Genomic DNA, 13,386 nt, shown 5'->3' on the forward strand with positions numbered 1-13,386 from the left:
GAAACACTATTCCTTCCACAGACACCAATGTTGGGGCACTATTCTTCCCACTAATACTAACAATGGTATGCTATTCCTTCCACTGATAGCCATCAATAGGGCACTATTACCCCCACTGATACCACTGATGAGGCACTATTCCTCCTCCCACTGACCAGCAAGCCTGACGCACTGTTTGCTCTCACTGACACTAGGATGTTTTCTACTCCCACTGGCAACAGTCAGAGCTCCCTAATGTCTGAAGGACAGTAAACTGGCCCTTTGTTTAGACAGTTTGGAGACCCCTGCTCTTGGGTATGACTAAAGCAGGCCATAGAAGATTCTTTTTCTTTTTTTTTTGTTCAACCAAGGGATTCCTCCACCCACAAACAGGGTGGATGGAGGAATCCACCCTTCTGGGATATTGAGTTCTTACTGCAGGGCTCTCTGCTGTTAGAACACATTTATCAGCACCTGCAGTCCAATGGCTGCTGTGACTGATCAAGTTTTCGAATATTCCTGTTCGACAGAGTCAATCTAACAACTGGCTTCTGCCAAAAAGGAACAGCACGGCTACACAAGGATCAAAGTTTAGCCAGTCCCTGCTGAACTGGGGGGATTCTGATCCATCTATGGCCAGGTTAAATCTGTCTTTGTCTGTCCTTTGTGGTTTGGAACTCTGTCTGTTTTTGTCTGTGGTTTTCCAGTTAAGCATACTGTGAACAGGCAGACCTGCCTCAAAGGTCCATCCCCACCTTTAAGATGTCTGGTGATGACATTGTGCCTTTGGTCATTGTTTCCTGATGAGAACCATTTACCATCAGTTGCAAATGCGGTAACGTTTTGCTGTCTTCCATGATCCTGTACCTACTTTCCTCCTGTTTATCTGCAGCGTGTTAACTTTACTGTTCCTGCTCTGCCCTAAATTTCTATTTTTGTCAAAAGGTTTCTTTGCTCAAGGATTTCCCAGTACCCCACATGAGGACCTGGATCACCTGCTGGTGGCTCCGTATTTCCCAGAGTAGTAGGTTGTAGTTCTGGTGTCCACCAGCAGGTGTCTCCCCGCCGCCAGCTGATTCTAGTAATTTGTCTCCACCTGAAGCTGGCTGCTGGGAGGGTATTTAGTCTTTCCTCTGCTAGTACACTTTTCGTCAGTGCTCCTGTACCTTCCTGCATTATTCTTGCTCCCCCTGTACCTGATCCCAGTCCTGTTTGACAGTCTACCCTGTATATCGGTGTTCCCTATTTTTGTACATATTGTATATAGTTAGTTTGTAGGGCTTCTTGTTACTTAGTTAGGCATTTTGGTTATATAATGGTGGTTCACTTTTTATGTTCGCTGGTGCTTGAATTTCTTTTGTTTTACTGTTAATAAATCTTACTTTAAATATACAGTATATGAGCTGGTCCCAGGTTCCTTGTGTAGCTAGGGAACCAATCTGCTTTGTGCATATTGGTCAGGTGTGGTCCTGACTACAAAGGAGTCACCGCTGTCTGCTCTGCCCCCTGCACTCAACGGAGAGCTGGACTGTGGATGGGCTGGCTCAGGCTCTCAGCAGCTCGCTAAGAGCCTGAGCCAGGTGCCGCTCCAGACTCTGGGGTGGATCCCAACTTCCCGTCAGCTGAAAACAGATCACAGGAGTGCAGAATGAACTGCAATCCTTGATCCACAACCAAAAGAGCTTTGCCTGTACTTTTCCTTTCAGGATCAATTACTGCAAGGGCAATAGATGCTGGAGGCAATGAGTTCGTCTACTGGTCACCAGTAATGTGACAGCAGCCAAAAAGTTTGTTCCTAATAAAACACATTATTGTGCTAAATACAGAATAAAAATCTTGTGATAACTAAATGTTTTGATTCATGATACATTATATGTACATGTTCATATTTTTTAGGACAAAGCAATCTACATAAGTACATCCATTGGTTGCCAGTCATAGACTCAAGAACAGGACAGCATACGTATAAAGATGTTATCACCTTATCCAATGCGTACATAGCAAAGACTGGTCCATCGTGGGCTTTGATGGTTTTAAGCAGCACAACGTCTTTCCAGATATAGATATCTCCAGTAGCTGCACCAGAAAACACCAGTTCTTCTGCCCGTCCATAAGCAACACACATCATTGTTTCTAGTTTGGCAATGTTTCCGAACGTTCCACGTTTTGCAGTAAAGCCACCCCCTGCCAAGAGGATGTAGTAGAAAACAGTCATTTAATGAAAACCTGACACTTCTGCTAACACTGAATCTGGCCACAGTAATCCATTTCAGGCACCTTCCTAGTGGAGTCTACATATACTAAAAGGTACCTCATCTAGACCCTTAGGGAAACAAAAGTCTCCTCTATATATAAATACTGTTACTTATGTGCATGGTTGAAGGCCATCTGCACTCCTCCTGCACTTTTTTGGAAGCCCAATAAGGCCATCTATTATAATGACAGGCCAATAGGAAGGTGGGGAAGGCTGCAAATGGGCGCAACAGCCTTTGACACTGCAGACAAGTGTTGACATTTGCAAAAAGAAGTTTACCCCGGACTCCAGGCTCCTTGTAAGCTGAAATAGATATCTGAAGACATATATTTGTTTTCTATGTCCCTGCTGGGGAGTTTTCCCCCCCACGTCCTGTTCTGTTTGACGTCCATCACCATCAAACAGACAGAAGTTAAGGGAAAATCTCCCCAGTGGGAACACAGACTGCAATAACAACCTGACAGAGGTTTAACATCTACCTCTTTTCACCTATACCAGTGGTCTCCAAACTGCAGCCCGGGGGCCAGATGCAGCCCTTTGATTGCTTTCAGCCGTTCCATGGGGCTCAATTTGTCCCAGAGGCACCAACAATGGGACCCAATGACACCAACTACGGGGCACAATTTCTCCCTGTGACACCAACAATGGGACTCAACAGCACCAATGATGGGGCATTATTCCTCCCAGTGACACCAATGATGAGGCACAATATCTCCCACTGACATCAATGGGGCATTATTTTTCCCATTGACATTGGGATCTTTTCTACTCCCAATAGCCATAGCCCCCTAAAGTCTGAAGGACTGAAAACTGGCCCTTTGCTTAGAAAGTTTGGAGACCCCTAACCTATACAAAAATACTTCCTCCTATCACCCATACATAATGGAGCCTTCACATACATAAAGCTAATGTGAATACATTCTATCAACGTTTTATTTAAAAAAAATGTATTCAATGATATACATGGGAAATTAATAATGGCTATATGTACGGGCCCCCTAACTTGAAGGATGAGTCTTATTAAAATTGCCACAAAAAGTGTATGATCAGCACCAGTGACCAGCATCTGAAGCACCAGAGATTCTATGACAAACTTTACCTGTTTGTTGCCAGAACTTGATGTGCTTTATGCCAACGGTAACCAGCTTATCAGTGTGATGTGGATTACATTTCACAACAAATATTTTATCCTTGTGCCCTCTGCAGAAAAAAATACACAACGCAAAGTTATCAACGTTAGACAATACCACCCACACTACCCTATATTAGGTCCTACTGCCTCAGAGAAATTGACAACAAAGGCCATATTTAATGAAATGGACAAATGACAAAAAATGTATTCTGGAGCTCCAGAATACAGAAAGGGACCGGAGATCCAACATTTTGGAGTTGTCACAGAAATAGGAAGTGTATGGAAATCTTGCAGTGAGGACACTCGCTCCAGTGACAACTGTTATGAGGGGATTTCTCTGGGCTTTGGAGAGAATTTTCTTTATTTTCTCTTTTTTCTTTGGAAATCTCCCTGAGAGACAGAGGAAAATATATAAAAAGCTGACAAAAACTGTAAAAATTCTCTACTCTACAAAACTAAGGAAAAAAAACCCCTAACATTCAATATAAAGGAAGTACTATAAACTGTATGTGGTCTGTCCAATCCTGTGGCCAAATGCAGCCCTTTGACACTTTTCATGCTGCCCTCAGGGTCTGTGCATACACTACTCTGTGTTTCCCTATTGCCCTGTTTGAAGTCTTATGTATTATGTCCGACTTCTCTTGTATCATGTCTGCAGTCTCTGACCATCTGTTGTATCATGTCTGCAGTCTCTGACCATCTCTTGTATTATGTCCACCTTCTCTTGTATCATGTCTGCAGTCTCTGACCATCTCTTGTATTATGTCCACCTTCTCTTGTATCATGTCTGGAGTCTCTGACCATCTCTTGTATTATGTCCACCTTCTCTTGTATCATGTCTGCAGTCTCTGACCATCTCTTGTATTATGTCCACCTTCTCTTGTATCATGTCTGCAGTCTCTGACCATCTCTTGTATTATGTCCACCTTCCCTTGTATCATGTCTGCAGTCTCTGACCATCTCTTGTATTATGTCCACCTTCTCTTGTATCATGTCTGCAGTCTCTGACCATCTCTTGTATTATGTCCACCTTCTCTTGTATCATGTCTGCAGTCTCTGACCATCTCTTGTATTATGTCCATCATCTCTCACTATTTCCTGTATCGTGTCTGCAGTCTCTGACCTTCTCTTGTATCATGCCCATCGTTATTGACTGCATTCTATTGTGTGTCTGCTGTCTCCTATAATCAAAATTCACTGAATTTTATTTGCAGCCCTAAGGTGATGGCGGGGACTGTCCTTGAGGCCCCCCATATCAAGAAACTTGAACACCACTGGTATAAATAGCGTAGAGTACAGAACATTGCACACGTATAAAATTCTCCTTTGTAACATATCTACTGTACTAAAGAAAGCACAAAGCATACCGGGTTGTAGCAATTTTTTCTCCTTTCTTCCAGTCCCAGTATACAATGGTATGATTATCATCCAGGCCAATGGACACCAGACATTTCCCATCAGCTGAAATACATGCACAGATTGTCAGACTTAATTAAAAGAATCAGACAGGTGGTACAAAAAAAAACATGAATACATGCAATCTACAGTGTAAAACAGGGGTGCCCAACCTTTTGACTTTCCTGGGCCACATTGGAAGAAGAGGAATTGTCCTAGGTCACACATAAAATACACTAACAATAAGGAGAGCCGAGGAGCAGAAAAAGTCAAGCAGATCACAAGTTATCGATCACTGATATAGATAACGTACCTATCTGAGTAATAAAACGTCATTTTTTGTTGTAATATTTTTTTATTATAAAAGTAAAAGAGGGCAACATAAAACGAGTGTGATATCTGACAGTTTTTGATAAACAAACACACAAATATCTGGTCCAAGGGATGTAGTAGAAGTTTTCCAATGAATTCTTGAGGTGCTCATCAGATGTTTTGGTTCAAATTTTGCCCTTTGTGTGCTTCATCCTTGAAAATAGTTACTCACAAATATAGTCTATCATGAATGCTGTGACAGACTCATCCACCTTACTAACCGTTCTGTATCTGCCACCCCTCTCTGCCAATCCCTCCACTGGTCTCCACTCAGTGTCCTCCATCCCTCTCTGCCAATCCCTCCACTGGCCTCCACTCAGTGTCCTCCATCCCTCTCTGCCAATCCCTCCACTGGCCCCCACCCCTCTCTGCCAATCCCTCCACTGGCCTCCACTCAGTGTCCTCCACCCCTCTCTGCCAATCACTGGCTCCCAATTGCCCAATGGATAAAATTCAAAACACTAACACTGATGTATAAAGCCGTTCAAAACACTGTCTCTAATTACATCACCGACCTTGTCTCTAAATACCACCCAAACCGTACTCTCGGCTCCTCGCAAGACCTCCTACTCTTTAGCTCCCTTGTCTCCTCCTCCCATGCTCGTCTCCAGGATTTCTCAAGGGCTTCACCCATCCTCGGGAACTCCCTACCCCAAGCTATCAGGCTAACACCTACTCTGCTCACCTTTAGGCGCACTCTGAAAACCCATCTCTTCAGGGAAGCCTACCCTGACCCCAGCTAATACTGGAATCAACTACTCCTCCTACCACTCCATCCCCCAGAGCTAATTACCTCTTGTACCACTATCCCCTCCCTCCTAGATTGTAAACTCCAAGGGGCAGGGCCCTCTAATCCCTCTTGTATTGAACTGTATTGTTACTGTATTGTCTCCCATTATAATGTAAAGCGCTGAGCAAACTGTTGCCGCTATATAAGTCCTGTATAATAATAATAATAGGTGCTGCCGAAAAATGATGGCATTAAGAAGGAGTGATTGTGAAGAGTGGAAGATTTTTCTTTGGGAATATAAAATGTATAAAAGTCCAGTAAAGAGACATTGTCAAAGTTTTATTTGGTTGCATGTATCCGCTAAGTGTAAACACATTTTTACAAAAAAAAAAAAACAATCTCCCAAAAATTCAAAATTTTTAAGTAAGTTTACGACTTTGTGTAGGGCTGAATTCATAGGCATCTTGGGACGCAGGTTGGACACCCCTAGTGTAAAGTATATATTATACCGATGATACACATTATAGGTTTTCCATTGAGAACTGTCAGTGAAAGAGAAACACATCTAGATATAAAGATCAGCTATATTGTTTCCTACTGATAGTACAGTCTTCAGACAAAAAGTGAAAATCATCATGGAACTGCAAATACTATCCAGGTAAACACTTGCACAGAATTAGTTAGGAGCACCACTGAATTCTTCTTTAAAGCAGCCATTCTCAACCTTACTGCAGTTCCACAAATTAATCTACATAAATCTCCAGATGAAGCTCTCCTGAGCAAGCCAATCTCACATATCCCCAAATCCTCCCGAAAGGTAATCTCCTTTATATTCTAGGCTGCTAAAAGTGCCGCCACCTGCTTGTGGAAATTACTAAAAGTTACACTTGAAGATGCAATCTGAATTGTGACTAATAGACAACTAACAAGCATTCTTCTAAACGTTTTGATAAATTTTAGCCTCATGCTTTGACAATATTTAGAATGCCCTCTTCAGGGGATCAGAAGTATTGCTTGTCATGCCTGCTTGACGTAACGTGTAGGAATAGAGCGTGGTGACATCATTACGTTTGGATGGTAATCGCCATCTTGGGACTCCTTGTATGTATACCTGAGTGTGGGTTACACAGTACATGCCTGCACGGTCTGTGACCCTTGTTTTTATGTGAGTAGCCATTTGGCTGTTTTTGATTCTTGAAATAAATATATAATAACTACACTATGGAAGTTCTATATTTGACATCTTTTTGAGCCATTTGAAGACCCCTTAAAGATGTGTTTGATCATTTATATGATTTCGGTGGGAGCTGTTCCTGTGTCCACTTAAAGGGAGAGATTCACCATCCAACCAGGGATCATCTGGGGATATTAATTGCTCTATGACTCCTTGAGGGTCGAATTTTTGAGGTGAGCGCACACGCTAGAAGGTGATGGATAAAATTGGCACCATAAATATGAGCATGCAACAAAAAGTGGGAATATAAAAGTTGAAGAATTGAAAAATATGGATTTTTATATTGTATATTTTTTTGTGCTATCATTTTTTTCACTTGTTGGGACTAATTTCTTCACTTTTTGGGACTTTTTATTTATATCAATTGATATATGTCACGGTTTTATAATTGGTCACTTTGCTTTTAGTAGTTTAGCTGTGGTTAGATAAGCAAGGTTCTAAAAACCCTCCTAAACCGTTGTCACTGGAACAAGTGTTCATATTGAAGATTTACCCTCAGCTTCTGATCCTGTGGCATCTATAAGATTTTCCAATAACTTTCAGCCTCAATGATAATGAGAGGGTGAATCTCCCCAACAGAGACATGGAGAGCAATAAAAAACCTGACATAGGTCCTAACCCCTCCCTAATCCATCCAAAATAAAAAAAAAAACCATTTTGCCTTTATGCACAACACAACAATAAACACAACAATAAACACAACAATAAACTTCCCTTATTTGCTCCCTTTTGGTCTGTTTAATATACCATTGGAAGCATTTTGTTATATCTTTTTGCTAAGTGAAAAAAAACCTATTAATCTTGTCAGAAATTCAGAGCTGTCCTGTGTCCTTGGCAAACTTTCTGCGCTATCTCAAACAACCCCCCCCCACACACACACACACTTAACCATTATACAGTAGAGATCTAAGAGTGGGGGTAGTTGAGTAGTTTAGAAAAAATGTGTTGTCAGCAAACACAAGGGTTAAAGCGGAGCTCCACCCAAAAGGGGAAGTTCCACTTTAAGCCTTTGTCCCCCGCTCCCCATTAAGGATTGGCACCTTTGGGTGGGGGGCCCATGGAACACAGCCCCCTTTGGAGAGGTGGGGAGACCCCTGTCTCAGCTCCCCATATCCCTATTATGTGTAAGTCGCCCTGTGCCTGTTAGGGGTACAGGGTGGAATGTTCTAATAGTGGGGTGGGGGGTGTTCATTGTTCACTGCCATGCGGCTGCATCCCATTGTTCTATTGTGTGTCTTGCTTGGGTGCAAACTATTATGGGATGTATGGGTTTGTGTAGTCTACTGCCACATGGTGTATCCCATTGTTCTATTGTGTGTCTTGCTTGGGAGCAAACTATTATTATGGGATATATGTGTTTGTACTGGCTTGGTGGGGGGTGTTTCCGGCAGCCCTTCCCCCTGATGGGATGGCCTGCTGATGTATTTCCTGTTACTGGGTGTATTTCCCCGCCCTGTGTATATATCTTGTATCTATGTTAAAATAAAGCAGTCTATCTTCTGTTTTAATCTGTTTAGTCTGGTGCTGTCTCGTCTTGTATGGTCAGCGGTGGTGTCCATGGATCTTTGTTCGGACAGGGAAGCGGGAGTCTAGCGGAAATACCCTAGTGCAGTCGGGGTCCGGTTCCATTACACACTTCCGCTGCGATCATCTAAGGAAGTGGAAGTTGTCCATCTCCCTCCCTCCCTGTAGTCTTCTGTGACATGTGACAGGTTTCAGAACAATACGAGACCATTCACAAAGTACAGCGCTTCTCACGTAGGCGCAGTGGGCACCCGGCTGAGAAGCTGCAAGCTGTCACAGCCGGGTGCCCACACCGAAGATGCCGGTGTCCGGGAGAGAAGACGGCTGATGAAAACCAGCGGTGGTGAGGACACCGCTAGACAGAGGGACAGGTAAGTGTCTATATTTTAAAAGTCAGCAGCTACAGTTTTTGTATCTGCTGACTTTTATTTTTTTTTTCAGGTGGAACTCCAGCCGAGTGCATCTGTGGCAGATCAACAAGTATTTTTCTGTAGTTACAGGTACTTTAAGGAAATTAAACACTAAGAAATGTGCATTTACAGCAGAGATGTACTGCATATCTTTTTGTATTTTACTTTGACATACAGCTTAAGTGGCAAGTGAATGCCGAGAAGGTAGGCATAGTACAGACAATCAGAAAACTGGCCAAAAAATACAGCAAGCATACGATAATGTGATCATTAGCACATTTCTTTCGAGAGCCAATCACAACAGTTCATGCAAAATTATCCTAAGGGACAAGCATGAAACTTTTTCTCGTATGATACCAGAACAAACGATTTTCATTCAATCAGTACAGTATTCATCCAAAAACAATTGGAAGACCAAGATCACTCATGTTCAGAAACAAAAGAATATATTACAGTACTATACAATACATTACATCATACAAAGTTGTATTCTGTCATACGAGAATTTTCATAATTTTGGTAACCTATTGGTTTTTGATATGAGACTAGCATGCAGAAAAAAGGATGATCATGTGTCTGATATGCTCATTGTGTGTATGAAGCATTAGAAACTTTTGATTTAATGCAGATTTCAAAGCTCTGGAAATATGTATCTGTTGATGGTGCAATCTGGACCACTGAAGATTGACAGCTTTAAAATGGTATTTCTTAGCTTGTACCTGATGATATGGGTTTGTTAGCACCGTATACCTTATTAGAGAAAGTAGTCTTCCTATACTAAGTGAAAATATAAAAAAATATATATAAATCAGCTCAATAAATCCCGAAAACATAATCTAAATAATAATCCCCCAAAAAAATCTTAATGATCAAATCCAAAAACAATGTGATCAAAAAACAATGTGATCAAAAAACAATGTGATCAAATAAATATATAGTGACTACTATAAAAATAAATACTGAATAATGCAAAGAAGTCTCTGTTGAAATAAGGTGACAACTCCCAGTGATGTGATTCAAATAAAATATAAATTTCCAGTGATTCCTTAGTGTGATTAAATTGTGTGCTCACCTCCTTAATAGCCTATGATAGGCTTACTGCGCTTATGGAACTTTTGAAACCTGTTTTGCATCATATAAAGGGTGGTGGGTATCTCTCAGTTGGCTCCCCCTACTCCTATCCCCACAGGGATCTCTCTCTCCTGCTGCTACTCTCTTGTTTAAGTGTTGAATTGAGTGTTACTTGTAAAGCCACTAATTAAAATCAATACAGGTGCACTGACATCAAACACATCCTCTATTCATGTGTATATAAGTACCAAAAAAAAGATTAATAAATGTCGTGCTCCCAATCTGAGTGAAAATATAAAAATGATATATAAATCAGCTCAATAAATCCCTAAAACATCATCTCAATAATATTCCCCCCAAAAAAATATTATTATTATTATTGGGATTATTATTAGATCCCATTGTTTTTTGATCACATTGTTTTTGGATTTGATCATTAAGATGTTTTTTTGGGATTATTCTGGTATATAGTCTTCCTATACACTATGATACTGTCTGTACATTCCTAATACAAACAATAGGATGCATAAGATTTACCTGAAAAGTCCAGAGCGCAGACCCCTCTTTGATGTTGGCCTTTGAGCAGTGACAGGCATTTCAGTGTCTGAGTATCCCACACGTGTATTGCTGCATCTCTTCCAATCTGAGTAACACATTATAGTCATCTGTGAGTACCAACCACTCTACACATCCTTCCATATATTACAACCATTTTTTAGCTTCCAGAAATATTTTTTAGCCCTGGTTCACACTATCACTCGCGTGTACACCAAAAGGAACTGCACCGTATTCCTGTGCAATTCACATGCGATTCAATGTGGTGCGATTTGAGCCGGTTCATTCTGAACGGGCTCAAACCGCATCGCACCAAAAAAGTGCTGCCGCCTTTTTTGGAGCTGCATCACAACTGCATCACATGGTCGTTGTGTACCATACGATCCTATGTGGGCAAACCGCACTGTGTTTGCGATCCTTTTGGGGTGTCGTTAACTTTGTATTGACACCCGCAGCGGATTGCAAACACAGTGCAATTGCAATGCGGTGTGGGAAACGCTCTGGGGTTGCTGGGTTTCCCACACCACATATGTATGAACCTAGGTTAAATGTATTGATTGCAAAAAACCTTACAGCCATAAACAGATGCATGCAAGAAATCAACCAATTAAGGTGGTTGTAAACCCACTTATTTTAAAATTTACTGACCTGTAGGGCTTTTATGAGAGATGTGTCCATGCAGCCACTGCGTCCCAATAGAGCCCTAAAGCAGATCTATAGTTACATTTTTAAAAAATTGCTAGCAGGTTGGTTTTTACAGCAGATGAATACCTTTTCTGCCAGAAAACCTCTTTCTCTGCCTACTAAATGTATACTTACTGTAAAGCATGAGCAGCTGAATGTACAGATGCCAGGAGTAAGTTGCAGATGTGCAGAAGATACATCATCTGTGATCAGCCAATGAGATAAACGGAAGATTCTGGACCCAGAAGAATGGTCAAGTAAATTTCTTTAAATCATGAGAATTTTGGTAATCTTGCTAAACTTAAAGTATAACAAATATGCATCGTGATAAATGGGCTATACCTATAATGTGCAGTTACTCCCAGCATATTTGCACGTTATGCCACACTAACTTGTCAAAGTGATACCTCTACAACGACTACAACAGCCTTCATAGGTTGTCACCACCAGTGACATGTTCGCCCGGGGTTCTTCCAGGTTTGGCCATCTTAACCACTAGCCTACAGGGCACTTATACCCCCTTCCTGCCCAGGCCAATTTCCAGCTCTCAGCGCTGTCACACTTTGAATGACAATTGCGCGGTCATGCAACACTGTACCCATATGAAATTTTTTTATCATTTTTGTGACAGATAGAGCTTTATTTTGGTGGTATTTAATCACCTCTGGGATTTTTATTTTTTCTTAAACAAACCAAAAACCACTGACAATTTTGAAAAAAAAAAACATTTTTTCTTAGTTTTTGTTATAAAATTTTGTAAATAAGTGATTTTTCTCCTTCACTGATGTGCGCTAATGAGGCTGTAGTGATGGGCACTGATAGGCTGCACTGATGGACACTGATAGGTGGCACTGACGAGGAGGCACTGGTAGGTGGCACTGATGGGCATTGACAGGCATCACTGATGGGCACTGAAAGGCCGCACTGATAGGCGGCACTGACTGGCACTGATAGGCGGCACTGACTGGCACTGATAGGCGGCACTGACTGGCACTATTAGGTGGTACTGACTGGCACTATTAGGTGGCACTGATAGGCAGCACTGCCGGGCAATGATAGGTGGAACTGATGCACACTGATAGGCGGCACTGACTGGCACTGATAGGCGGCACTGACTGGCACTGATATGTGGCACTGATTGGCAACACTGATAGGTGACACTGATTGGCATTGATAGGTGGCACTGACTGGTACTGATGGGTGACACTGAAAGGCAGCTCAGATGGGCACTGATATGTGGCAATGATGAGCACTGGTAGGCACTGATATGTGGCATAGGTGTGGCACTGATGGGCATTGGCATGTCGCACTGTTCAGCACTGACAGCTGGCACTGATGGACACTGACAGGTGGCACTTCTGGGGTGCCCTGATGATCAGTGTGCATGTCCCCTCCGCAGAATGCTGATTACCAGCTCTCCTCTCGAGCTGTCAGCGTGACAGCCGGCACTGCCCGACCAGCACAACCCCCCCCCCTTCCCCCTCCCACGGAGAGAGCCTAACATTGACCAACAACACCCCTGCCCCCACCTTGGAGGGCCTTCCGCTACCCCCCTTCCCGGCGATAGAGAGACACTCATCTTCACAGCTCCAGACGTCCCCGGGAACGTGAGTCAGGCTCTACATACACCATTAAGCAGCCCGCAGCCTGTTGGATCCCACCTGGTTCCCATGGTGTGCGTGTCCTTTCTTTCATCCCTTTTTCTGGGGGGAGCTGCTGCTCCCCTGAAAAATGCAGCCCTAGGCAAGTGCCTTGTTTCCCTTGCGGTAAATACGCCCCTGCATGTGCGGCTCAGTGTACTTCCGGAAGAAACTTTGCTGGCAGGCAGAAGAGCAGCTTAGGTAGCCTACCTGCCACCAATGTTTCTGTTAAAGAGTTTAGCTCTGACCCCCGGTTCACATATATGCGGCCATGCGGGCCGTGTTTTCCACGGGCACGAGAGCCCATTCATTTGAATGGACTCCCTTGCCTGTGACACACAGGGAAGAAGTCCCTGCACTTCTTTGGAAAACGCAGCCCTCACGGAACCTCAGTTCCCAGTACGGT

At 42.7% G+C, this 13,386-nt stretch overlaps 1 protein-coding gene across 3 annotated transcripts in view; it reads right to left on the reverse strand.

The window, feature by feature from the left end:
• The window catches only part of EML6 (EMAP like 6), a 272,713-nt gene that overhangs the window by 96,996 nt on the left and 162,331 nt on the right, over window positions 1–13,386 (reverse strand). For all 3 annotated transcript variants that reach the window (XM_089682713.1, XM_089682712.1, XM_089682711.1), the window contains exons 15-18: window positions 10,639–10,744; window positions 4,733–4,826; window positions 3,333–3,433; window positions 1,961–2,163 (exon numbers count right to left, since the gene is read on the reverse strand). In XM_089682713.1, the coding sequence (XP_089538839.1) occupies window positions 1,961–2,163; window positions 3,333–3,433; window positions 4,733–4,826; window positions 10,639–10,744 (504 nt within the window). The remainder of the gene's footprint in view (window positions 1–1,960; window positions 2,164–3,332; window positions 3,434–4,732; window positions 4,827–10,638; window positions 10,745–13,386) is intronic.

Source organism: Staurois parvus, unplaced genomic scaffold, assembly GCF_062004578.1.
Source record: "Staurois parvus isolate SC_StPar_1 unplaced genomic scaffold, SC_StPar_1.0 ptg000295l, whole genome shotgun sequence".
NCBI lineage: Eukaryota > Metazoa > Chordata > Amphibia > Anura > Ranidae > Staurois > Staurois parvus.